The sequence below is a fragment of the Apus apus genome, chromosome 2 (genome assembly GCF_020740795.1).
Source record: "Apus apus isolate bApuApu2 chromosome 2, bApuApu2.pri.cur, whole genome shotgun sequence".
Lineage (NCBI taxonomy): Eukaryota > Metazoa > Chordata > Aves > Apodiformes > Apodidae > Apus > Apus apus.
The window spans coordinates 105,916,827-105,944,802 of NC_067283.1; the positions used below are offsets into that span (position 1 = coordinate 105,916,827).

The 27,976-nt window shown below is 40.9% G+C and overlaps 1 protein-coding gene across 5 annotated transcripts in view; it reads left to right on the forward strand.

The window, feature by feature from the left end:
• The window catches only part of DLGAP1 (DLG associated protein 1), a 411,297-nt gene that overhangs the window by 299,658 nt on the left and 83,663 nt on the right, over positions 1 to 27,976 (forward strand). For all 5 annotated transcript variants that reach the window (XM_051611840.1, XM_051611837.1, XM_051611838.1 and 2 more), the window contains 2 exons: positions 17,114 to 17,291; positions 19,760 to 20,000. In XM_051611840.1, the coding sequence (XP_051467800.1) occupies positions 17,114 to 17,291; positions 19,760 to 20,000 (419 nt within the window). The remainder of the gene's footprint in view (positions 1 to 17,113; positions 17,292 to 19,759; positions 20,001 to 27,976) is intronic.

Genomic DNA, 27,976 nt, shown 5'->3' on the forward strand with positions numbered 1-27,976 from the left:
TCCTATCATCTCTAATTGCCCCTTCCCCAGAGAAGTTAGTCAGATTCATTATATCTCTGTGATGACTGTGTGTTTTGCCTCTGGCAGAAGATTGACAAGCCCTTGTTTTCTATTGAAATTGCATGTTATGAATTTATTTCCTTCCCCTGTTCTCAGAAACATCATGTCCACATAATGGTAGCTTGTTATTTAATGTAACTAGTTGCCTTCAGGGCAACAGCCCAAAGAATAATAAAATAATCCATTTGAAGTTCCTTCAAACAATGAAGCACCTAAACAGCTACATCTTTAAAAGCAGCGCTGTTGTTTGATGTTGATGTTGCAGAGATTCTTCATCTTTTGAATATGTTTTCAGATTATATGTTTTATTTTATGTACCTCCCTTAAGTGGTGTACGTAATAGACAATAGGAAAAAGAATACATAGAGGAAGAGTCTTTATTTTCAAGGAATATTTTTAAAGAGGGTGAAATGAGACTGACATTTAAAGTAATCTTTATAACACTGATTTTCGAACTTCTTAATGCTTATTTGCAAGCCTGTTTGACAATATTTTCAATTCTCAATATTAAAAAAATCTAATCCCTTCTCATAAATAGAATATTCATATTTCTAAAGAGGAAAAGTAAAATCAGTCTTTATTGTAACAAAAAAAAAAAAAGATAAAAGCTTGCTTCAGAGTTGAATATTCTTTTTTATTGTAATATCTTATATTTTGCAATTACTCCCTCAGTGTTTCTATCATGGGCAGCACTGAAGCGAGCCAGAATGGAAGGGTTAAATCTGAACCAGGTTAGGTCTGAGATGAATGCAAATCCCCTGCCCTGCTCCCTGGACTACCCATTGCCCCCAGTACAGGCACTCATTGGGTGGGCATCTCACACTGTTGGGAGGTGTGCAGTGCTCAGAATCAACACTGGGTCTTTTCCCTAAGGTGTGACACTTAGTAGGAAAAAGGCACAGAAAAATGATTGTCAATTATTTCTCTGAGAGGCCTTAGGAATACTACACAAGTGGGATCTGGATCCCGGGTACTGGATTCTAGAGTGGGTTGTTTACAAGTCTCAAGTGTAGCATTAAAATCTGAGCTATGGAGGTTTTTTTCTCCCCCCTGAAAAACTACTTATGAAATTTTAAATGTCAGCCTCCTACCCAACACAATGGGATGATAACTTCTCCCATCGATTAATCAAACTGCTTGTTCAAAACATTATCTTGCCACTGTTCTTCCAAGTTCTTTTGAATTCAGACACATTTAACAGCTTTCTCATCCATAAAATGATACACTAAGGTTAATTATGGTTCAGGAGCACTATAAGGTGTGATTTGGCTGCTCAGTGTTTCTGAGGTCTGAAAAGAGCGTGAGGGGTGCACCTGAAATGAGCGCCTGGCTTGCGTTGTTCCCGTAGGGAAAGGGAGGATCAGTCAAGCAATTCAAATGAAGGACTGGAATTGCAAAACTCTTGGGTTTGGTGGCCCTTTTTCTACCAGAGGGGAGCAGGGTGGTGGGAGAGTCTGGCCCCCACACCTACCTGCTGTGGCTCCATGTCAGGTAGGCTGTGGCCTCAGGAGCAGGTGCCAAGGAAGGAGTGCTGCGTGCCCCACCACTGCTGCTCCCTGACTGGCCTTTTCCCAGCTGCAGATATCAGTGTGCCTCCAGGACTCTGTAAAAAGGCATAGCAACACTCACCTCCTGCACATGGGGATGTCATGAGGACTGATTCATTACGGTTAGTGTAGCAATTACAGAGCCTTCTAAGGAGGCCACAGAAATGCTAATACAGTCATCATTAGTCATTGCCCCCTTGCTCTTAGCTCCTATTTCGTACTCCTGAAGTATGAAATGCTGCTTGTGGCAGCATTTCTTTCTGCTCACTGAGATGCCTGGGAAGAGCCCCACCATATTGCACAAGCAGCAAGGCGCAGCATGGGGAGAACTTAAGTCATCCTCATACTTCCCTGCCAGAGGAAGAGTTGCAGAGGCTGGCAAGACTTCAGCCAGGAAGAAAAGGATCTCTTCTTGTAGTTTCTCCTCAACTCTGCTTCCCACGTGTGTCCTGCTGCCAGGATGCTCTCTTCTCTCTTTCCACCTGCTGGACATATTTGCTGTCCCCATGACGTGTGAAAGCCCAAAGGGGAGCACACTACTTCTAGGAGTAACAGTAACTCATGTTGCATTTAGCTGTGTCTGTTGAAATCCCAAAGTATGACCTGTTCATCACTCGACACATCTCCTCCTCTCTTGTCACCATGCAGCCCACACCCATTGCTCACATATGTCCCAGAAGTGGTTCAGATACTTTCACAGGGGGTAAATGGTAGATAGGCATGCTTCCCTTCAGCTAGTCCTACCTCTCCTCTTCCCTCTACACCCTGCCTATGTACACTAATGCACAGCTTCCCACTCACATCTCTATAAATTTTCTTCATATTTTTTACCCTTCACACTCTAGCAGAAGGGAATCTTAAAATGCTTTTCTTTTTTTTCCCCATAGGGAGGGCCTTCAGAGTTAGGACAAGATAGTTTAATAGATCTCAGAACCTGAGCTGCCATGGCATGTGCTGCACAGAGAAGCAGGCACACCACACACACTGAAAGTCACAGTCTGACTGAGTGGAGGGGGTTCCCACTGTGTGCTGTGAATGTCTATTCCTGGAAAACCTGTGAATGTTCTGACAAAAAGCCATTTGGAAGGCTGCAATAAATGTTTGTCTCTGTTAGTGTCTCCTTATTTCTCTTCTTTGGAGAGGGTAGACAGCAACACCCATGGTCTCATACTGATGGCAGCCTAGTCACCCACCAAGAGCATCATGCTGCCAGAACAATCAGCACAAGTTACCGGAGGAGCAGTTTTCTACTGATATTCCAAGATTTTAGTGCACTCAACAGAGATTATCCATGAGCTTCCCACAGTCTTCTTATAAGGAATAGGGATCCATTTTCTTCTGCTGAGTATTTGCTTGGGTTTTTTTTCTGTTTGGAAAGGCAGGACTGTGACTGTTAGCTTAAGCAGAATTTATCTAAATTAAGGACAAAATGTGATTCAAACTTTCCCATTGGTAGATCTTCAGCAAAGTTCCAATATATGACCTGCTAAACATATACCATTATCTAATTAATTACTTGCTTATCTTTAGATAAAACCAACTTTTAAATTTTATTTAGCATTTTCCTTTTACTGAGTATCTTCTCTTTAGTGACTAGTGAATAGCTGTACACACAAAAACCTTCAGAGATCCAAATTGCTTCCTTCCTGCTATAAATGGGTATTTAGGAGAGCTATCTGTAGTGAAAGGAGCAAGATTGGTAATACAGCCATTGAGACCATATTACTGAGTTGGGCTTTTCTTTGGTTTTTACTTTCAAATTTATTTATTCTTAAAGAATATGAAAATACAGGTTTTATCAAGTTTCCAGTTTCTGTGTGGAAGAAAAATTCCTTTTTCAACCCCAGTGCTGACCTGCCTTTTGTAGTCACCAAGAAAAATACTTTCATTCATGAAAAGCACATTAAAAAAGCTTGAAATTCTACAATTTTTGTAATGATATGCTGAATGTTATGAAAGCAAATTGTCCCTTGAATCCTAATTAATTGGCAATTAGGTTTATCATTCATGTGGGCTGTAAAAATCAGCATATATTCCAAGATATAATAGATGGGCAGCATCTTTTTTCTATGCTTCTGTTTCTCGAGTCCTTTAACTTTGTGTTTTTGTGCTTTCTTCACTATGAAAACTCAAGGGTTTTTTGCTTGAACTGGAAAGGTTTTGCAAGCCTCGTGAGATGAGCTTTAAGAAAAACAATGCATTGCAGAAGTGTAATAAATAGCAGTTATTGGCAGCACTGAATCATTCCTCCCCCTAGTGGGTGGCTGGCTGGGGTGAGAATAAATTCAGCTCTTTATTAACAACTCGAGAAATTGAATTATTATTGTTATTATCTTAGCTACTTCACACTTACTTTTTCAGGCTAGCACCCTCCAGTTCCCTGCCTGCTTGGCAATCCATGGTGCCTCTGTGCACACATTACGCTACCAGCCTTTTACTTTTTCAAGGCCACATATCTACAGTGTGCTCGAGCTTTCCCAGTCCCTTCTGTACATTATATTACATGATTCCCAGTAGCAGTCATATTAAGAAGGTTGCCCTACTTCTATTGCATTTCTATGCTTCCACATGGTACATTACACCAAATCCAGGGAAGTTATCACAGCTTATCTCTCACGTGTGCTAAACCAAAAAAAGCAATTAATTTGAGGCAGAACCACATCTAGTCATGGTGCAATACTGGGAACTGTGGACAGTGAGAAAGACATTAGTGCTTCCTCCATCTACCTGGATGTGTCAGCACATGCCCATACACCAGTGGGTAGTTCAGGCATGTTTGTGGCAGTAAGACAGGCCAAAAACATTAGGAAAATGTAAAAGTGTTGCAGAGCTGGGATGCTCCACTTGATTTTGCCAGACTGCCAGATTTTGCCCTATCTACTTAGTCAGGGGCACAAAAATCAGTAGTTTGACAAACTGGCCCTCACCTGGCACGTCACTGGAGAAGCCAGAGTCCCAGGATGCTGAACAGACCTTCAAAGGTGGCCCTGTGCATCCTGCATGCATGCAAAGACCTGCCAGTGTTCAAACACCATCAGACAAGTCTCTGCCCTGTTGCTTCTGGCAATAAGAAATGCATTAATACATGATCATAATGTTGCTGGTTTCCTAATCAAGGTGACAAAAAGTCTGAGAAGTAATAATAGCTGTTAGAAGTACAACAGCCATTTCAGGAAGAGGTTATCTAAGGAAGAGGTGCTTACTCACATGACTCAATTAAATTATCTAACTTGAGGGCAAAATTGCAGCCCCTGTTGTGAGAGTTGGGAGGCTTGAGAAAGTAGAATCAGGATCACAGAATGGTTTGGGTTGGAAGGGACCTTAAAGATCATCTAGTTCCAAATCCACTGTCCATGTCTTTGACAAAGGTATTAATCAGCACTGGTCCCAATACCGACCCCTGACAAACACCACTTGTCACTGCTTTCCATTTGGACATCGAGCCATTGACCACAACTCTTTGAGTGCAACCAGCCAGTCAATTCCTTATCCACCAAGTGGTCCATCCATCAAATCCGTATCTTTCCAATTTAGAGACCAGGATAAAGTTGAATGCTTTGCATGAGTCCAGGTAGATGACTTCAGCTGCTCTCCTCTTGTCTACTGATGCTGTGACCTCGTCGTAAAAGGCCACCAAATTTGTCAAGCATGATTTGTCCTTGGTGAAGCTATGTTGGTAATATAAGTAATATAGGTTTCATTATGTTTTCCTTCAAAATAACATTTTAGGCATTTAACTTTTCCATAGCTCACTGAATTTTGATTAGGCTGAACATATTTTCAAGGAGATCTGTCTTACCTCAGCAAAATCATAGACTTGAGATTATATTGTAAATTACTGGTCAAGCCAATAATGGTTTTAATAAAAAAAAGCATTTCTTCTAAAGTACCTTTTGACTGTATCACCAAACACTCTTTACTCTTTATTAACCAACTATTCTGCTTTATATCTATTTTCTGTCTCTGGGGTTGAATTTTATTATTTCAGTCATTCTGTCATCTTTGCCTCCAGTAACATATGAAAAATACAGCATCACCATTCTCTTCCATCAAAGAACCTCAGTCATATTTGCTAACTAATTCTGCATCACAAAGCCACCTGAGAAGCACTTCCACTGTGTGGAAGATTGACATCCCTGTTTGCTGAGCCTGAGAGTTTATGAGACTTCTCCTCCAAGTCATACAGCAAATTTCTGTCAATACTGAATTCCAAATCTCTGAGCCAAGGTCATTTTCCTGTGGTTTCAATTGCCAGGTAGAAGTTATTTACACAGAAAATTTTAGAGTTTATCTTTCCTTTTTCTATTTTTTTTTTTCCTGATATGGTGTTTTAAGCAACACAGATATCTAGATATTTTCTTCTGCTGAGTAGCTCAGAAGGCCATCTTCAGCTTCAGCATGTTTTGAAAAGGAGTTTTTTCTTGACTCATTCACAGGTAGTTGGTTGGTCTGTAATTTATACTGGTTAGACCACACACTATTAATAAGTCCTCTGTAAGGAACTAGCTTTATTCATTTCCCTATGCACACACAGAAGTTGAGGCACTTTTTTCTTTTTCATCTGACCTTGCTGGATTTTTTTCCATTAATTTTTCACTGGAAAAGAGCAGTGTTGTATTCTGTAAAGCATATATTTTAATTTTAAGTATGACAATTAAATTCAAATAAATATTTGGAAATACTTACGAATGCCTGCTACTACAGGACAAGAAGCCATCTGACTTTCTCAGAAGTTAAAGGCTTTCTTCCTTTAAAATGAGATGCAAGACCCCTTTGCAGATCCTCAAACCTGAAAGACACCCACTCTTTGGAATATAACTCTTTATATCGTCACTGTCTCTACCTGAATCATTACATGAGACACTAACAGCACGATGAATGGCATAACTGGTTCTCTATTCCTTTACTCCCAGACCCAAAAACATGTTTGGTATTTCTTTTTCATGGGATTAAATTATAGCTATTTTTCAATAATTTTGGTTTTGAAATCCCCTTCAGGCTCCAGCTGATTTGTCACTATTATGCACACTTCTAAAAATATTATTTTGTTTTTGTTCCATCATACTCCAAAATATAATTATTTCTACTTTATCAGGAAGAATTCTGTACAAGCCCAGCAGTAGCCTATAACATAGAATGCATCTCTTTCTTAAGAAGGGAAGAAAAAATCTGAAAATGTATGGTAAGCATAACTTTGCATCTTTTGGGCAAACTTCTATTTATCAGTAAAGTTTTCCTAATGGAAATCAGCCGTAGACTTCCACCTCAAGGTATTCACTGTTTATGAAAACCACTGTCAAGGCAGCTTGCCCAGACCACAATGTATTTCACACATAACCCAAAATAACAGAGTATCACTTCATATTGTATCTTAGTACAGCAGACAGGTCTTCTTGTAATCACTGGAAAACAAAACCGGAAAGACTTTGGAATGGAAAGAGAGCATTATAAAATACATATGAACAGCTGGGCTTTTTTAATTATCTGGGTTTCTTTTGAGGGATTTCATTTGATGTAAAAGCAGCTGAAGGGGAAGTGGTATCAGCTTCTTTCTTCTGAGGAAAGTTGTATGGACGGAAAGTCTCCCTACTCCTGAGGTATGACTTTTGCTGTGCATTTTCAGTGATAAAAGGGAAAATCTCCCAAAGAAGCAGAGAATGCTGCCCAGAGAATCACTAGAGAATCTGTCTGAATCCCTACTGCACAGCATTATTTTTTCATTTACTTATATTCCAAGCACTGCTTTAAATAAAATTATAGAAGAAAAGTTTGCATTGTCAGCTTCTTTGGTGTGACTATAGTAGTTGCAGGGTTTTATCTTAGTCAGTGATAACTCTATTTGAACAGTGTCCCCAAAAATCTTTGTTTTGGTTTGGTTTGGGTTTTGTTGTTGTTTGTTTTTTTTGTTAGGAAGGAATGGCTGCAAATCGTATCTGAGTTCCAAGATATACTTATCTAGTCACAGCTTGAGAAACTGGCTGTAAAATTATCCAGGAGGTCACTGCTCTGTGTTCTCACCACCTTTCAACTCCTGTGTTGTCAGGAGTAGCTTGCATTTCAAGTCACCACCTCCCTGGTGTCTGCACAGAAACAAAATGTAATAAGTTAGAAGTAGTTGCTTAGAAAAGAAGAAAAAGCAGTCCTTCCTACACTTCAAGCTGATTAGTGTTCTTCAAGTACAAACCATCTAAAATAGAGGATAATGAAACAGCCACTTAGTAAGAGTGCACATATGATTTTTCAAAATTAACCCGTCCAGAGAAAAGAGCAGATCCACAGTTACCACCAGCAAATTTTACAGGCCAGGTCAACAATTTGCAGGTGTTACCAAGAAATAACGTGTGCCCACAGCGGGTGAGACACTCAAAGTGTTTTTCACATAGCATGCTTGGCCCTCTATTGAGTCTTGCTTTCTCAGACCTTCAGTTGGAGGTAGTGCTGTTACTCAGAGATGTAAGAAGGTGAGCTCAGCCCCTTAGCTTCGGCAGACTTGGGATTTTCCCCCTCTCCCTTACAGAGTTACTAGCCTATCCTCCTCATTGCTTTACAGTGTACTTGCTTCTCAGAGTTCTCCAGTAGCTCGATTTGTGTTGCACATCTGTACAGCTGGTGTTGAATCTGCTTTTTTTTGCTTTTTACATTTTCAATAGGTATCTGAAACTTTTGAAATGACGGAAGGCTGAATAGGAAGTGAAAAAATGCTGCATATGAAAAATGCATTTTTGGAAAATGCAGGTGGCTGCTTGTTTATGTGAAGGTTTTGGATTAACAGTGTTGATTTGCAAAACTAATATGTGTTCCTACCCTCACTGGGAGCTGTTTATACAAATCAAGCCAGGATGTTTGGAAATGCCTTTTTGAACTAGGTGACTCAGAAGCAGGCACATGGCAAGGCTTGCAGGCCATACAGCATGTGGGTGACCATCACCTGCTTTCAGATGCACGTGGAGTTGAGGACACTGAGCACTGAAAATGCATTGCAATTTGTCAAGAAAAATTGCTCATAAATAAACACTGCAGTGACATTCAACAGCAAATACTTTTTTAGTATTTACTGGAAAACATTATTTGTAGATAAATACTGGCCAATATTGTAACTTGGAGTAGCACAGGAGGACTTTCAGCTATGGGAAGTCTGCCCAGAAGATGCCTTTTAGCTGAGCTGGAGTGCTATCCTCCTACTTTACGGAGGAGCCAGAGCTCTTGCATAAATCATGGTGCTAAGCAGGGAGGACCGGTTGTGCAGCCAGCTCAGCACACGGCTGGGTGGCATTCCTGAAAAGTAACTGCTTTCCTCCTGCGGTTTGGCAGAGATCTGGAAGTCTTAGTTTTTCCCACTGACATAATTAATCAAACTTTCAATGTGTGAATGGGGGAGACCTGAAAATTAAAATAAGTAGGTGAGGTTCAAGCTTGTGGAGACTGTGATTTTTGTAGAATAGCACAAGGGCTGCAACGGGCGATATCTTGATCCCAGATACCCTGAGGTTAAAAAAAGAAAAAAGCTGTCTGTCGGTATTCTGAGTAGGAGTAAGCTTAACATCATTACAGACTGAGACTCAAACTTGAGTTCTCACCATGACTATGTTAGGAAGGGTAGGTCTGCAGGTGTGCGAGAAGATGTCTCAAGTGTGTTACCAGACATCCAAGTGGTGGAAAATTATTTGACTCACAATAATAGCACCAATTACAGAAGTGGTGGTGACATGGTCTGTGTTCCACGGCCTTGTTGAACCTCATACAATTGGCCTCAGCCCATTGATCCAGCCTGTCCAGATCGCACTGTAGAGCCATCCTGCCGTCAGGCAGGTCAACACTCCCACCCAGCTTCATGTCTTCTGCAAACCTGCTGAAAGAGCACTTGATCCCCTTGTTCAGATCATAGCTAAATATATGAAAAAGAACTGGCCCCAACACTGAACCCTGGGGAGAACCACTTATGACTGGCTGCCAGCTGAATTTAACTCCATTCATCTCAACTCTTTGGGCTAGGCCATCCAGCCTGTCCAAGCCATGCGCAGCCAGTTTCTCCAGGAGGATGCTGTAGGAAACTGTGTTAAAGGCTTTACTGAAGTCTATGTAGACAATATCAACAGCCTTTGCCTCATCCACTAAGTGAGTCACCTTGTCATTGAGAGAGATCAGGCTAGTCAAGCAGGACCTGCCTTTCTTGAACCCATGCTGACCAGGCCTGATTGCCTGGTTGTCCAACATGTGCCACGTGATGGCAGTCAGGATGATCTGCTCCAGAACCTTCCGCAGCACAGAGGTCAGGCTGACAGGCCTGTATCCTCCTTTGGGCCTTTCTTGTAGATGGGAGTCACACTGGCGAGCCAACAGTCAACTGGAACCCCCCCAGTTAGTCAGGGCTGCTGGTAAATGATGGAAAGTGGCTTTGTGAGCACTTCTGCCAGCTGCCTCAGTACCCTTGGGTGGTTCCCATGGACTTGTGTATATCTAACTGGTGTAGCAGGTCACTAACCACTGAAGTAACCTAGCCTACCACCACTGAGGGGAGGTGGAATGCCTTCTGCAGGAAGGAGTGTTTGACTTCTGTGCCAGCAAAGAGAGAGTTCATCAAAGAGTAGTGGAGAGTTTTAATACAGAGAGCACCAGAGGATTCATTCTCACCCCAACATAGACCAAAAGACCCCAGACAATGTTCCAGGCATGGCTGACCAGTTCAGGCCCTGCAGCAGTTTTCATTCCTAGTGCTATACCTGACACAAGGCAAGAGCTTTTCCAGCTTGGATAGATAGATCTCTCTGTTGCTGAAAAAGGAAAGAGCCTCGTGTCATGCATTTAGTCTTGGTTCAGATGATTTTCCTCAAGCAGGAATCTCCAAAATCCTTTTTAAGCATGTACTCCCCTAGCTATAGCGGACATGAAAGCCCACAGCTTCCCTCAATTGGTCTTCTGAGAGAAAAGCTATTCTTCTGAACCTGGGCACTCTCAATTTTGTTATATATTACCCTGCTGGATGTGACAAGAGAGGATATATTTCTCTTCTAGTGTAAACAAAAATTATGTGGTGTTATACAGAAATGGCTTACCCTGTCATAACTGGGCTGAGCTGGTTCATCTGGGTCAAACTGGTTTTATGCTTCAACATCTCTCTTCACTCTCTGGGGTGGAACAGAAGAGCACCAGTATGTAGACCAGATATCTGATTAAAAGATAATTCTATGTCTGCATCATCTTCCATCTGCCTCTCTTACCAATTCAATTATATATATGACATTATGTGCCCCTTCCTTGCTGTGCTCTGTTTTTTCACCATGTATAGAAAGCAGGGAGAAGATACAGCATGTCAGTGGCAAAGGAAAGGTTCCTTCAATTCATGAGCCTTTTTATTTTTTCTTTTTACTTTTACATGGCACCTGAGAGGATCTTTGAAATAAAGGGGAAACTTTATTTTAACATATATGCTAATTTTTATACAGTAGTCAGCTTTATTAACATTTTAACACTTACTAAGGGCTCTTGAAACATGGTCATACAACCTCAGCACCCCCACACCCCAAAAAAGAATAAGACAACCCAATGAGCCCTTTGAGAGGGAAGCAGATTTGTAATAAAATCATAAGAAGTGGTTTCATGGGTGGTTCTGACGCTGGTAGTAGCCAAACACAGAGTTTTTTTAAAAGACTGGGCTTTTTAGAAGCTTTTGCTACTAAGAAACATTGATTCAATTCCTGCTGCCCTCTATCAAACAATCAGGATTATCTGGCAAGGCACCATGTGCTTACTCAAAAAAACCCACAACAGCTGGAGATAGGCACGTTAGAGAGCTGCATGACACCAAACTGTGTGGACTTCTGGATTTATTATCTTTTTAAGTGCTCTCCTCTGACCTACCAGAATCTGTAAAATCAGGCAGAGAGACAAATAAAACGTACTGCAATTTCTGCCATTTCCCACCCTGCAACAAACCCTGTGACACTGGGATGTCCTATGCAGCTTTCTGGTATGTGTTGGCTGGTCCATGCAGCGAGGTCAATTTTAGTCTGATCAGTGGAATATTTTCTACTGCAAAAGGAAGCAGATTCCAATTTTGTGCAGAAAACGTTGAATTGCTCTTCAGGAAATGAGTTTTTCCTGATTGTCTCCAAGTTTTAGATTTTTCTTTTTTACCCTTGGCTTCTCAGCAGCACATTAGAGACTTGAAGGGTGGGGGGGGGGGTTAGGTGGGTTTTTTTAGCTTCATGGTAGGAATTTCCCATGAGGAGATTCATTTATTACAAACAAAAACAGAAAAGGAGATTTTCAAAATCTGGAAATCTCATAATTGGAAACTGTTTATGTGCTGCCCTTGTCTTTTTGGTAGCAGGACAGATTTGTGTCTGCTGCACTGAAAAAGCAGCAGAACATAGGTACTGACATGATTAATTTACCCCAGTCTGGTGACCCATATCATGACCAGGGTCAGACAGATGCACTTGAATGACTTTGTTCTGGACATGCTCCTCCCTGCTGTACTTCAGTGTTTGCCCTGTGTCAGACTGCACTTGATTATTCTACCTTCTAGCAACAATAAAATGCAAATAAAAGAGAGCACAGAAACATATGTTGGACATGCCCACCAGCCACACCAGAGGTGGGAAATTCAGCCTGCAATAACTAAGCCCCGGGCAGCTAGGCTGCCCCTTGTAGGCTACAAAGATGAGAGCTGGGATATTTAGCAATAGTGGTGGTTCTGCCATTTCTTTTTCTTGGGTTTGGGTTGTGTGTGGTGTATTGCTTGGGGCTTTCTGTTTTTGAAGGCAAATTTTAGCCTGCTCCTCTGCTGGCTTACCGAAGTATTCAGGATGTGTTTCTGGACTTTCACTTTTTTCTGCTTTGTCATTTTCTGTTGGCATAGCACAGAACCCATCTGGCACAACACTGTGCTTTGTGCTATGAATCAGAATGCTGAGCTTGCAGAAGATAATATTCATTGTAACGCTTTTTTATATTATGTCTGTCCTAAAGGGGAAAGGAAGCATCCATCTTCAGTCTTGTCTCTCCCTTTTTACGTTCAGAAATGAAACGTAATAAATGAAAGTGTTTTCCATAAAGAGCACATATACAACAGAGTGCACTGTGCTTTCCTAAATACAAAGAAAATATTTGAAACTAAACTTGCCTGTTCTTGTAAATCCCTGTTTTCTACTTTCTCTTTGGCATTCAAAAGCCATTTTGAAGACAAAGGAACTCTTCCAGGAATATATTCAAACATATGTCACTTTTAATCTGCTAACACTGCATTTTCAACCCTTTAATATGTATTTGAATGAGCTAAATTATGGCCAGCATATACAAGTCAGAACTGACAAGGCAGTATGTTAGGGTAATGTATAGCTTTTCTTCCCCCTTCATTCATCCTTGGACCATCACCCAAGTCAGGCACTAGGCTAAGACTATTTGCTGCGTCTGTCTCAGACTTCCCTGTACAAACCAGAGCAAATCAGCTAAGCCTGGGTCCTCCTGTGCTTGTCTGTGCTGACTGACTCCTTACTCTGCAAACAGTCAATTAAGCAAATTAGAAACCAGAATGTGTTTCCATCGGAATTAAGACTGTAAATACAAACATGTCTGTAACAGTTGGTCAAAAGTGTTCATTAACATCCATGTTGCAGCAGTGGTTGGGATGATTAGACATTTTAAATCTTTTAATTTCTATATTTGAATGAAAACAGGAGGATGAGCCTCATTCTGTCTGAAACGTACAGAGCAGAAACCAAAGGGCAGTGTGGAAGGGTAGCTCATAGATTTCCTTTACACACCTTCAAGATCTTCTGGTTTAGGTGCTTTGCTAAAACACATGTTCTGCTGAAATGAATGCTCTCATGCTTCTCAGAGCCCCTTGCAGGCTTTTAGTAACATTTTCCCCTCACAGGAGGGCAATCTTACCTGAGGCACAGTGTGAACCAGGGGCATTTTCCTTCCTTTACTGAGGGATGCCTTTGTTTCTCCACCAGGACTCATCAGTCTCCATTTTCACACATTTCAGCACAGGGCTATCTCCTTTTCTACTCAACCCCCTTGGGAAACCCACAGTGGTAGCCAGCAGAGTATTAGAAAACCAACCCCCTCATTTTCTCCTGGTGTCTCTTGGTGTGATTCTTGGACAGCACATCCAGGAGTGCTACTCCTCCCACCCCATGCACTGCCAACATGTGCCATTGCAGCTGTGCTCCCATCCTCTGGGATGAGGCCTGGAGCAAAGGCAGCAGTACAGGGAAAAAGGAAAAAAGGACAGCACAGCTGGTTAAGGGACCTGCCACCTGTGAACCCATCATGTTGCCGTAGGGGACAGGCCAGCCCCTCATGCTTTCTGTAAGCTCCCTGAGTTCTGCTTCAACCAGCGCCATCACATCCAGTATCCATAAGGAACTAGAAGCCTCACAGGCAAAACCCTTCTTTTAGGGTTATGCACAGGATGAAGCCCCTCTGAAAGGGCCCTGGCACTGAGGACAAGCCTACCCTTCAGCACTTGTCACACTGGCAGGCACTGCAGCACAGGAACGATGCAGCATGCTTGAGGAGTTGTTCAAGATCGTTAATAATTCACATCCTCCTTCTGCCAATTAATATATCCAATGCAGTGAGTGGAGCTAACAGCCCATTTTGTATTGGCCGAAGAGCTGTCCCAAAGTCTCAGTCCTTTGTCTGTCATACTTAGTTGTGGAAATTATGGTGGCACAAACAAAGGTTCAGGTGATGCAGGATAAACAGATGATGTAGTTGAAGTCTTAAGGAAGAAAACAGTATTTTCATATACTGGTTACTGGTAATAGTAACTCTGAGAAAACTGATTAAACATTCAGATCTTCCCCTGTCATACAGAGCCAGATTTATTCCTAAATGGAATGTTTTCTAAATTTCTAGTGGCATTTCAGCTGTTCATTAAAGTGTACTGTAGAATATAGTGACGATTTATTACACAGCTATAAAAGCAGTAGTAATCATTATAAATGCAAACCTTCAGATGTTGCTTTGTGTATGCTGTAAATCCTGTTTCTTTTTTATTTTTTTCCCCATCAGTACATCTAGTGAAACAGTGATTGTAGCAATCAGTAAGCAAAGAGCCAAGTCCTCCAACAGCTGCCAATACCCTAGTCTGTTTTATACAACAGATGGGAGGTTTGTGCAGGCTAAGATAAGTGGCCACCTGTAAAATACAGTTTTTGATATGTGCCAAACTGGCCAGTTGTATAGTCAGGAGCAAAATTAGTCAGAAAAAGAAGGCAGCTGTGCTGACCACCCACATCTGAAACAACAGGGAAACATTTACTCTCATGGATGGATGCCCTGGTTTCCAGCAGGGTTGGGAAAACATTGTTATGCAACACTAATGTACTCAGAAAATTAATTTCTATGCCTTTTGTGGTGGCTTTCCATGACAATTGGAGCATCCCATCTGATCTGTACTCTGGTAAAATCTTGCTGCTATGGGTGCTTGCATCTTGCCACATCAATCTTTAAAAAGCACCTGCCTCAGCACTTGCAAATTTCTGCCTGGCAATATCTGTGTGCTGAATTTGGTGATGAGCTGCAGTCTTCTTGTGAACTCAGCTAATCAGTGAACAGTGACAGCCCCAGGTGACGTATTTGACTAACTGGCAGCTAATCAAGCATATTTGAATTTTTCATGAATATTGGCAGCAAACTGTTCACAGCATATTCATAAAATACATTTTTAATTCATTTAAGAAATGCATTTCAGACAATGCTCATCACTTTGCAGATCTGCAGAGTGGTGAGTAGTTCTTGTGCATCTGAAAAATGGTCTGTTGAATCATTCATCCTATTTTATCTCTTTTAATTTGATATTTCTTTATTTTTTCATCAACTAACAGGCTAGAATTTTTTTCCAAGAGTTCCATGATTAGTGTCAGTTCTCAAAATGTTGTAGCTAACCACTAGTAGAAGTCAGTTTTTGTAGTTTTCCTTGTTTTGGGTTTGAAACACAGCTAATTATGGTGTCTGAAAAACTTTCTACTTTTGTCATGTGGCATCAAATGGTGTAAGGAGTCAAAGCACATTAATATGGCTGCTGTGAGTCTTGCAATGTACACACAGTGAAAATAGCAAGCAGAGGCTTAATCTTCATCTTGTGACAAGAATATTGAGTAATTAGCACAAGTTTACATATTTTTACCAGGAAGGTGATTAGCAGCCAGAAAACAAGGTGTTGTAGAGGTGACCTACTTTTTATTATGATATTCTACCATTCAGAAACAGACCCAGTTTCTGAACTACTTAGGTCTGCAATTACACAGTAGAATTGTCCTCCTAAAATACGTTGACTGTTACCAGAACTGTGCATGCCACTGGGAAATTGCTCATACTAATTACCATTGTTAGCTACTTGAATACAAAATATCTGCAAATTCTTAAGGAATTAGACATAAAATGGATTCTCTTCTTTCAGGTCAGCTGTGTATGTATTTCTGAAGGCCAGGGGACCAAGATTGAGCTTGTAATTAGGTGGCAGATTTTTCTTTCATACATCTGCAAATACCCCTGTGAGATTTACATTTAAAAATGGAAAAATGTGTTAGTAGTGTAATTTGTTTACTTTGTAACACTTGGAAAGGGTTAAAGATATTCCAAATATTAAATCACCCTTTAAAGTCAAATACGAAATACTGAAGTCAATACTTTATCCATTGAGTAATTGTTTAAAAAGAAACATCCCCAAAACAAATTGTATGGCATAAGAGGCATGACATGAGTCACTGTTTGGGACTCACATCTTTATAGGATGCCTCAGATTGTGAAGACAGCACTTAGATGGCTTTTTCAGAGGATAAAACATCCTGGACATGGTGGATTGTAGCTACACATCATAACCTTTGCTAGTTGACTTTAAGCACATATGGCAGGAGTACTGAAGTTTGTGCACATTACTTACAGGGGCTTTTTTTGTTTGTTTCTGACTACTTGTGCATCTCATCTATCCCTGGTATTGGGAAGCTAGGGAATGTTATCACTTCAGAAACTGTTGATAAACTGTGGTCTTAAAACTTCTAACTTGATATTGCCATGTAAAGCTGCTGTGCTAGCCTACATTTTCTAAACTTTCATCTTAAGCCAGGAATAGAATAAAATTTAAAGCACATACAGCCTTACCAGGAATGCCAAGTTCTTGGAATTATTTCCCAGGTTAAGATGTATTGTGAGTGCATTTGCATGTCATGTATGATCTCCCTGCCCTGTTTGCCCATACACCCATGAAAAGCAGCCCTGCTACATGTGTACATATATGGGTGTCAGAGTCACAGCACTGACAGGTCTAATCAGCACCAGGTTTTCACAGAGGAGCAACCCTTCAGAGGAACAGAAGCCCTGTACTTCCTATAGAATACATTTCAAGAAGTGGATGTTCAGCTGATGCATTTGGGGTTATGCAGCTGATCCTACTATCAGGCCTCTCCTTTCTTTAACCCGATCCTGGTGAGGCCATTTAGATTTGGTGAAATACCTGTTTTCTTTTTTTCTCTTTTTCTCAAACCTCACAGGATATCCAGCGAACACTCGCCAAAGCTTCAGATCCGGAGCCACAGTTACCTGAGGGCAGTGAGTGAAGTCTCCATCAACAGGAGCCTGGACAGCCTGGACCCCGCGGGGCTGCTGACATCCCCCAAGTTCCGCTCCCGCAACGAGAGCTACATGAGAGCCATGAGCACCATCAGCCAGGTGGGTGACAGGCACCCACAGCAGCCCAGAAAGCAGCCACCCTGCTGGGTGCTGGCTGAGCCTGTGCAATAGAAGAAACTTGATTCTGCTTCTAGTGGAATCTGTTGTACACCAAACCATTTTCAAAACGTTTTTGAAGAAGCAGAAACTTTCTTACACCATCTTGTTTTGGAGAGGATAACATTTGAGTCAGCCATAACCTGCCCTTTGCAAATGGCTGGGTGGCACAACATGCAATTCATTTGAAGGAGCACTCTAATTTTCTATTTTGATTTTCCAAAAGAAGATGCAGGGTTTTCTTAAGGATCTTGTGCTTAGTACCTAAAACTTTTTTAATGCCTCCATAAAAATTAAAAAAAAAGAAAAACAAAACACAGAAAATAGTTCACATGCTGAGTGAGATGCTGAAGAAAAATAAAGTTCCAAGTATTTTGTATTTCACCATATTTTTAGTGTTTTACTAGAATTTTTAAAGCTTTCTTTATTGCTCTTGTGTAGATTCTTAATCCTGTGCACCTCTGATCTTTTCACCTATGTAGCACAAATGCCACAGTAAATATATTTAGTGCAAAGGTATTGTTGCCCTGAAATTCCATGAGATCTCTTCATACTCATTCTGAACTAGGAAAAAAAAAAATAAAGGGCACTGTGACACATTCAGTTTATGATTTTTACCATCATACAATATACCATCCTTGCATACAACATGCTTGTACAGTTTAATTGGTCAGGGACAGATCTGGAAGAAAAACAGAAGTGCCAGCACTCCACAGGGCAGTGGGCCAGTAGTTTATCTGCTAAATCCTGTAGCTCCTTGGCATGATTTTTGGCTGGTTTTCTTAAGTGGATAATTTGGATAAATCATTTGGATAAAAGAATTTTCTTGTACCAGACCAGAAGTGCAGCAGGGCAGGATATGTAGTGCCAGATACTGGCCCCTTATTATTGGTATGTCTAAGTCACTGAAATGTCAAAAAAATCCGAACCCCTGACGTAATTGATGCCAGGACTGTTCGAATGAAGCTGTAGTTTGAATTTCTGTGGTATTCTATTTTTAGGCATTGCAGCCTCAGAGTGTATTTCATAGTGAGGCACTTCGCACAGGGAATGGGCAGATGCTCTACAAAGAGAGTCAGGATGTTACCTAGGAGGAAACAGCAATGAAATTCAGGCCTCAGGTTATGAACATTAGGTTAGGTTACTTATTTAACTGGACACCTAACACTGAAATAAAGCTGCCTGCCAGAGTGTGAGTTATTTGCCAATATGAAAAAGTTGTGTTGGGTTTTTTTTAAAGAAAAAAATAGCTTAAATTCAGGGATATTTTTTTGGGATATGACTATTCTCCACCATTGTAGGATTGTTCTTTATGGTGTACTATCTACTAGTCTTCCATGGTCTTTTAAGATATTTCCCTTGGAAAAAATATGTTCTACTCTTTGAGATTTCCCTTTTTATTTATGTGTGGAAATACTCAGCATAATGTTTTGCTTGGTAAAATTCACCCTAGAAAATAATTTATCTTTTTTTCCACCACCCTAAAACAGTCTTAGCTTGTCTTGCTATCTTGCCCTTTTGCATGCTTGAAAACTAAGAAAATCCTCCAATGATAGTTTCCATGTGCATGTTTCCTCCAGTTGTTATTATTGTGCTCTAATGCCAAGTTCATGGCTCAGTAGAGAAGACTCAGTTTAGAAACATGAGCATCCATTACTAATTAAGCCGAGGCAAAAGGTTCCCAGTTCTGTTAAACCGGCAGCAAGGCCACATGCTTGTGAATGTTCTTTAACCTGCCTGAGTGCAAGTCTCTGTCACCACCTAGTGTCTGTTCCACAAAGGGTCTGAGGGTTCCCTTGCATCTCTCTCAGCCGAAGGAGTTAACCCAGACATGTAGTTATACACACATTTTATTCCTGCAGCAAAGCTGGTTCCTTATCAGCCTCCCCTTCCTACCTATTTGTTGCCACTTCTACTCTTGAGCTTCCCAACCCCTCAGGTTTATCACTGTGATTGCCTGTGGGCTGGACTGATTGTGTACCAGGGTTAAGATGACCTTTTCTTGCCTCGCCTCCCTCAGTGAGAGACTGATTTTTGTTTTTCAGTGTAATAGTCGTAATAGTCATAATAGCCAGAGGTTCTGCCTCTGCTGTGGGCCCAGGGTGACATTAAGCACTGCTATAAGGACTCCCAGCTTCCCACCTGTCTCTGAAGAACCAAGAGCTTAAACTCTGCTGTATGTCTACCTAAAGCTTCTCTCTTCCCTTTTTGTACATAATTTATTTTTTTTTTTCCCCATAACAATTGTTGCTTTGTAAAATGGGACATGTTTATGTGCCATTCCCCAGTTCTTCATGTGTGAAGGGATCTTCCAACAGGTATTGGCCTTTGTGCCACTGTGGCTTGTGAGCATTTGCACCGGGTAGGCTGGGGTATGGGATGCACTGAACCTGCCCTTTCTTTGCCTGCAGGTGAGTGAGATGGAGGTGAACGGTCAGTTTGAATCTGTCTGCGAGTCGGTGTTCAGTGAACTGGAGTCCCAGGCAGTGGAGGCCCTAGATCTGCCCATGCCGGGCTGCTTCCGCATGAGGAGCCACAGCTACGTCAGAGCCATCGAGAAGGGCTGCTCCCAGGACGACGAGTGCGTTTCACTGCGCTCCTCCTCTCCCCCACGTACGACCACCACGGTGAGGACCATCCAGAGCAGTACTGGTGAGTAACAAAAAGGGAAATCCAGAGGGGTGGTGTAAAGGGAAGGTACCTTTCCATGCAGCTCCATCAGATCAACGATGAGCTCTTCTTTGTCAGACAGCGAGCCCCTAAGAGAGTGTGTATTTCATCAAGGAGCTGGACAGATTAATCAGCCTAAAACTATGCACAGATCAAGGCTGATGCACTTGTGGTGCCTCCTACATCCAAGCTAATTTATTTTTAGCTGAAAGCACACAGAAGGAAAGTCCAAGGTCATGTCTTCTCTCACTCTCCTCCCCAAAAGAGCAATCACAATTTGGCAAGGCTGAGCAAGAAGGCTCTGGGTTAGCAGCTCTGCTGGCTCTTACCAGCAGATGAGGTACATATTTTTTCTGCAAAGATGAGGTGATCTTTGTCATTTCTGTAAGTTGCAAGTTATTGGATGTGTTGTTTAATGTCTCAGAGAGACTGTTAACAGCTCCCTAGGCCATATCTCCAAGTTAGGAATGTCAAAAGGAAGAAGAGTTCTGCAGTTCAAAATATGCATGTTCACATCCTGCTGCTATTCTTTCTGCAGTTCAAACTATTCAAGCCTTGCAAGAGAGAGAGGTTTTGGTCTAAATGTGAGACTGACAAACCATCCTTTTAATGTTTGAGGTTCCTTTTCTTTTGGAAATAACCATGATGAATTCCACATTCTATCACCGAAAGTGGTGCTAAAGGGGAAAAAAAAGCAAGTCAGAACCCAAAATCTAGATCTGTCTCTCTCACTCAGGAAAGCAAGAGGCAGGAACCATTACATGTGTGTGCTTTTCCCTATGGGAGGAAGAGAGGGGCCCTCTTTCTTTTGGCTTCTCTGCATCCGTTCCAGCTTTACACAAGCTTCATTTACGATTCATATACTCTTTGTACTCATGGCTAATACTGACTATAATAAGTATTTCACCACACCTACTCTATCTCTTTTCCCAGTTCTTTAATTTTTGTTTGCTGTACTTTAAACTTTTTGCATGTTATCTCACAGGTGCAGTTGTTTATACCTTGTAAGTTCCTTATCTCTCACTTCAGTCTTTTTTAAAGCTGCTTGTCAATTGGTTTATGTCATCAAAGGACACCGTCAATCCTTTTACCAAAATTGTTCAGCTGTTCTTGCATGCTTGCAGGATTTGCACCATACCACAAAGACAGGATTTACATAAGGTATATATTTCTTCTGTGTACAGTATTAGCTTGTGTCAAATGTGTTCTGAGATAAAAGCTGAAGGATGGGAGTATTCAGGGATTTTTTAGTGTGCATTTGCCTTGATTAGATCACCTTGGGTATCCCCAAGTGTTTTTTCAGTTCTTTGAGAACAGGTTTGTTAACACTTTTCCTTTATAAAAATAACAGTAATCATTAATCCAGAAGGCATTAACAATTTTTTAATTATGTCTATATAAGAGGGTTTTTTCTGTCACCTAGAAAAATGGTGCCTCTGTCTGGGGAAGATGGTGTATCAATGGAGAAGGCTGGCTGTATGTATCAGTCCAAAAAAACTGAAATCCTGAAAAAGAAAATAATTGTTGTAAACTGTCCCTTGTTTATGCTCAGTTTTGTAGTATAACAACAAACAGACATTGGTCTCTTTTCTGAATAGATGGCTTCATTAAAATATCATGTGAACAAAGCTTTGGTATTGAAAAATATAATCCAGTGGGTCTGTCTTGGGTTACTGCTTCTGTAGTCAGCCCCTTAAAATGCAGAGAGAGGGACAATTTGCAGCCTTTTCTTTGGACACCCATAGAAGCATTTAAAGACTGCTGTAGGTACCTATTTTCTGCTGTGTGAATTGTACTGAGTTATCATCTATCCCATTTTTTAAGTCTTGGGCTCCCAAGGGACCATCCTCTGAACTAGTAGCATTTCAGGCAACTTGTCTCTTTTACCACTTGACTTACATACCACTATTGGTTTAATGGGGATTGGAGCTGAATTAATTCCATCCAAAGACATCTATATTGACTACCTTGCTGTTGCCTGTCACTGGCTCAGAGAAGAGAAATAACATGAAAGGTATCTTTGAAATTCCTATTAATATCTGCTTCAATAAGATGGGAAATGGCACAACAGCTTCACAGATGTGATGAAATGAGAACAGTATCTCAGACTCACCTCCACTGAGGTGATGTTTCAAATGCTTTTGTGGGAGACATAAGAACACTTATGATCTAAACTAAGATTCAACATCCCCAAATGAGAGAGCCCCAAAAACACCTCTGCCTGTTCAACCAAGCAAGGTTCCTTTCATCAATATTGGCAATTCTCTAAGGTAACTGGCTTTTCATTCACTAATGCACAAAGCTGTGATCAGCATTGATGCTGGGAATTTCTCTGACTGCTGTAAGCCCAGAAAAATGTCAACTTGATGATCATAGAAAAAAAAAAGAGAGCTGCCTGTCCACTGGCTTCTCTTCCTCCAGAGCAATGACCCACAATTTTCCAGGACATCTGGATAAAAATATTAAGCAAGCACTGTGGACAAAAATCTCACATACCTCTGCTGTAAGCCTATACTACAGTGATTGCAGCCTTGGGTTTTAATTTCCTACTGGTCCCTGCCCAACTGGTGGCCTCAGCAGCATGTGCTGGTCTTAGTGCTCTCTCAGGAATGCTGGGAGAGTAACTGCCGAGTAACTGAGCCCAAATGGGACATAGGCACAAGCCTGTGGTCATCAACGAGATGAAATGTTATTCTGTGAATGGGGAAAAAAATCCTGACCTCCCCAAAGTGAAATTTCTGCAGGTATCTGGGAGGTGAGTACTTTTGTTTGTGAGGCAGGCTTGTATGTGAAATGAAATTTTATCCTTGTTTTTAAATTAAGGATTTTGAAATTAAGAAGAATGAATATGATCTTAACACTTCATATAGAAAGAGAGTCATGTGGGAAATAAGTGCCACATTCACAACTTCATCATGCCTTGAAAGCCAAGCAGCTGAAAAGGTCCGTTCACTCTTGTATTTGCTCGTTCAGCATTGGTCAGACCTGCAAAGGTAGCTGAGGTCCTTCCCTGGGAGCAGGACTGTGCAGGCTGGGGGCTCCAGCATCTTTAGTGTGCTGGCATATATTAGACACCATAGCCTGCACTAAATATTACCACCCGGGTCATTTGGTCTCCTCAGAGGAATTTAATGAGGTGTGAGTTATGAAATTATTTGACCCCAGGTTATTTGCAGATGCAGCCATTGTAGCTGAAACTCTTCAGCCAGCAGGTTCAGTCTCTAAATAGGTAGCCTTTTAACAGTTTTAAAAGTCCGTGAATCATTTCAATGACCTTAAAGAATACAAAAACTAAGAATCAAATAAATGTCTAAAGAACATCTTTCACTGACATTTCTTGTGTCTGTGTTTCTAACCTGTGCCTGTGCAGCCATGCATGTTTCTTTGCTGCCATCAAATCTGATGACATTGTGAGGGCTCAGACATTAGCACACGTGGATGCGAGTATATAATTGAGATTGGATATGTTTAATTTGAAAATGATGACTCTTTATGGAGCTGGAGCAGTAACATCAGCAAAAACTGCATTAGATTGCAGTAAGTGTTTTCTCAATAGCTAACCTATGTACAGTCAGGTAAACAGGAATATCAAAGCTATCTGCAGCATCGCCATCTGGTGATTCTCAGGAATATTGCACTTCTGCTTAGAAGCAAAACAAACAAATATCCCAAGGAAACCATGCTGTGTAGCCAGCACGTTAGAGAAGGACTGAGAGTTATCACAGCACATCCTAATTATGGTGCTTCAGCTGAGCAAGCTGTTTTGCTTCCGTTCATTGGAACATCTGACCAAGAGGGGTCAGGTATTTTGAGGAAAATCTCTACGGGGCTGCCTAGCCAATTAAAAAAAAAAAAAAAAAAAAATGCAAGCAACTTTTAAAATAGACTTGTGCCAGGCAGACTTCAAAAATAAAATAAAATCCTGTGGAGAAGGAAGCTGTAACTGATTGTATGCCAGCTGTGCTCAGGCTTTCAGGCTTTTTTGAACTCCTCAGAGCTGTCCTTTCAGAGAGTGTTCTGCCCAAAATGAAACAAGGAATTAGGATGTCAAAAGACATTTCCAATTGAAGCTAGGACTGGTTTCTGGATCTGTACCAAAATTAAGATCTTTCTGGAGAAGGTCTGAAGAAATATAACTAAGTTAAGGCCTTCATGCAGATGTTAAAAATTAAAATAGATTTGAAGAGTGTAGAAAACTGTTTGACAAAAAATTTAAATGGTTCATTTCCTCTATTTCCTTGAATAATCCTGAAATGCAGTCTGCTTTTGGATCCACTATCAAATTGCTTAAACCAGCACTTTAAAATGTTTTCCTTCACTAATGAGGAGCTGACCTTGGAACAGAACACTATTTCCAATTTCAGAGGCATCTGACTGTAGCTGGAGCAAGTTTTGTCTTGTCTATCACAGAAGTCAGCTTTATGAATATGAAGTTCCACATCACACCAAAAAAAAAACATGTTTGTGAAGCTAGTGAAATTTTTTATGAGAGAAACTCAGAACAGAGCTTCTACTGGAACATTTCCAGCTGACTTAAAGCATGATGCAAAGCACTCATGAAAATTGCTCTGATAATAAGTGCCTGAGCAGAAGCAGGACTGAGCCATGAGAAAGAGTCATCCATGGAAAGGCTACCCAAACTTTTGGCAGGTTGCACCAGGTCCGTTTACATGTGGTGTAGTTTTATGCCTACAGAGAACAGGAATTTAAATAAGTTTGATAAATTCCATTTTACCTTTTGGATGTAAGATCTCTGTGTCCTGAAGACATGTGGAAATTTGTGGCCTGAAAGTCAGGGATTACTGGAACAAATACTACACAGGCCCCTACTTTAAGAATACTTGGTAGTTGCAGCTGGTTTCCCATTTAAGTGATATCATGTAATGCAATGCATTACATCAAATTTTTTTGTCATTCTCCCTGGTTCTACCTCTTTTCTATGTGTGAAGGCTTGTAGTGAGAGGACAAAAGTTAATGGATTAAAACTGTAAGAGGGTAGATTTAGGTTAGACGTTAGGAAGACATTCTTTATTGTGAGGTTGATGAGACACAGGAACGGGTTGCCCAGGGAAGTTGTGGCTGCTCCAACCCTAGAAGTGTTCAAGACCAGGTTGGATGGGGCTTTGAGCAACCTGGTGTAGTGGGAGGTGTCCCTGCCCATGCAGGGGAGGTTGGAACTACATGATCTTTAAGGTCCTTTCCAACTTAAACCGTTCTATGATTCTATGGCCTATTTCTGTTGTCCACATCTGAAAGCATAAAGCTTAGAAGAGTTTAAAAGTGGTCTCCAAAGTTATGTGTTTCAAATGCAGGAAATTAAAGAGTTGTACTTTGTTACAACTTTGGTACCTTTTGGTATTCAGTCTTTGCTTACTATTCTTACTCTTGATTTCCTTGATATGCTTCTAAACTTTTGGGCTAAGTCTCTTAGGTAGCAATATGAGAAAGTTCTTAATCATGCAAAATGGCTGGGGATAGAATGGCTAGAGAGCAGTCCTGAGGAAAAGGACTTGGGGGTGGTAGTGGATGAGAAGCTCGACATGAGCCTCCAGTGTGCACTGGAGCCCAGAGAGCAACTGCATCCTGGGCTGCATCAAAAGAAGTGTGGCCAGCAGGGCCAGGGAGGTGATTCTGCCCCTCTGCTCTGCTCTGGTGAGACCCCACCTGGAATACTGTGTACAGTTCTGGTGCCCTCAGCACAAGAAAGATACAGACCTGTTGGAGAGGGTCCAGAGAAGGGCCACCAATATGATCAAAGGCCTGGACTGTGAAAACAGGCTGAGAGAGTTGGGACTGTTCAACCTAAAGAATAGAAGGCTCTGAGGAGACATTATAGTGGCCTTCCAGTACTTGAAAGGGGCCTACAGGAAAGCTGGGGAGGGGCTTTTCATCAGAGAAGATAGTGATAGAACAAGGGGTAATGGTTTTAAACTGAGAGAGGAGAGATTTAGGTTAGATACTCAGAAGAAATTCTTCACTCTAAGGGTGGTGAGGAACTGGAATGGGTTGCCCAGGGAGGTTGTTGATGCCTCATCCCTGGAGGTTTTTAAGGCCAGGTTGGATGAGGTTTTGTGCAGCCTGGTCTAGTGGTAGGGTTCCCTGCTCATGGCAGGGGGGTTGGAACTTGTTAATCTTTAAGGTCCCTTCCAACCTTAATGATTCTACAATTCTATTATTCTAATTCAATTTTCACTTTATGAAGAAATACAACAAAGACTCGAATCTTTTCTTTGTTCTGGCTTATTTCCAATGCAATGCTTTTGTGATGGCAATGACAGAAGTGAGCTGAATCAGTAAGCTGAAGACGTGTCCCAGTTTATATAATGGAATCACATTTTCGGTATTAGTTCCTCCTCCTAAAATAGACTACTGTGGTCGCTTTTAGCTACAGTTGTCTTTTGGGAAGCAAGACTTATACCTCTTTCCTGGAGGGGCTGTGCTTAATTAATACATCCAGTCTGTAAAAATAACTCAGGTTGTTCTTTTTAGTGTGTGCTACTGTCCAGTCTTCAGCAATGTGTTGCCACCCCACCTACAGCAAGTTCCATGTGATTCCTTTAAGACAAATCTTAATATTTTGGTTGTCCTCAGATATAAAACTTACAAAGCTCTCTTGAGCTATAAAATATTCCAAGAAGTTACAGATGAGATATTTAGTGATGATGGGCTTTTTAAAGTGACTGAGTGATTTTGGATTATCAAAAAACTAAGTAAGAATTTTTAATAAATGGATTTAATGAGTAAATCTCTGCAGGATCTCTCTTGTACTACAGCAAATTGGAGCCGTTATGTTTCATCATGTCAGTAATTCCCATTTCAGAGCCCAGATATGATGCATTAAGTACTAGATTCAGTAAATAATTACACATTTTCATCCTTCCTAAATAGGTGTTTATGCAACAGTCTAACAGTAATTGGCTTTTTGAAGCTATGGGGTGTGTATATTATGAGCCACTTTTTGAAACAGAGACTGCTTTTTTTCTTTAGTAACACCACAGATAAACTCAAAGAAAATGTGGCAGCAAGACAATCTGTGCATTAAAAAAAAAAATAATAACCAGCTACAGAAGCTCTGAAGTGTACACAGAGATGTGATTTACTCTTTTTATTTCTTGCTATTACACTGATCTTACTGCACTGCTTCTTACAATGCTTAGTTACAAAGCACAGTGCAACTCAAATACTGGGATCCTGATGTTGTTTTGCAGAGAGGGACAATCTAGCTGCCATTACAGCCTAATAGTCCCTTTTATCAAAGGCAGCTGTAGGCAGATGCTGGTAATCTGTTCTAATGCCTCAGCCTTTGTCTGGCCTCTCAAGGTGGGAAATGGATGTGTTGGTCTTTGGAAATTGTTTTCCCTTACTGAATTTGGCTTTGGTCAGATGGGAGAGTGCTAAATTGCATTCCACTTAAAATGCAGTAAGCCATCTGAGCAGAACAACTCCTACTTACTCTGATAGAGGATTTGAGCTAAGCTATCACAGTAAAAAAAAAAAAAAAAAAAAAAAACCACAAATAAAACCCCAGTAAATAATATCATAGAACCCTCTACAGTGACAGATCGCTTGCTGGTTCTGTTGAGAAAGACACCTACTTTTTGTCTCTGCATAATCAAGACGATGGTGGCTTGATAACCATTCTTTTTGCTGTAATGATTTTTCAAATTAATTCTGTCTTTAGCTAAAGTAAAATGTAGATCTGTATCCTTCTGGGAAGGTTTAGATGGGAATCTGAAAATTGTAATAGTATAGCAAAATAGATGCTGGCAGACTCTTTTTAAACAAAGCAGGCTATTTCTGTTCTTAAATTCCTTGCTTTCAATTTCTTTTAACTCTTTTGTCCTGAACTTTGCTAAGAGTCAAATAAAATTATGTACATCTGTGATGGAAAAAAGCCAGGGTCTCAGTAGACAAAAAATAAACAAGCTATGAGTAAAACCCAACCTGTCCAAGAACTA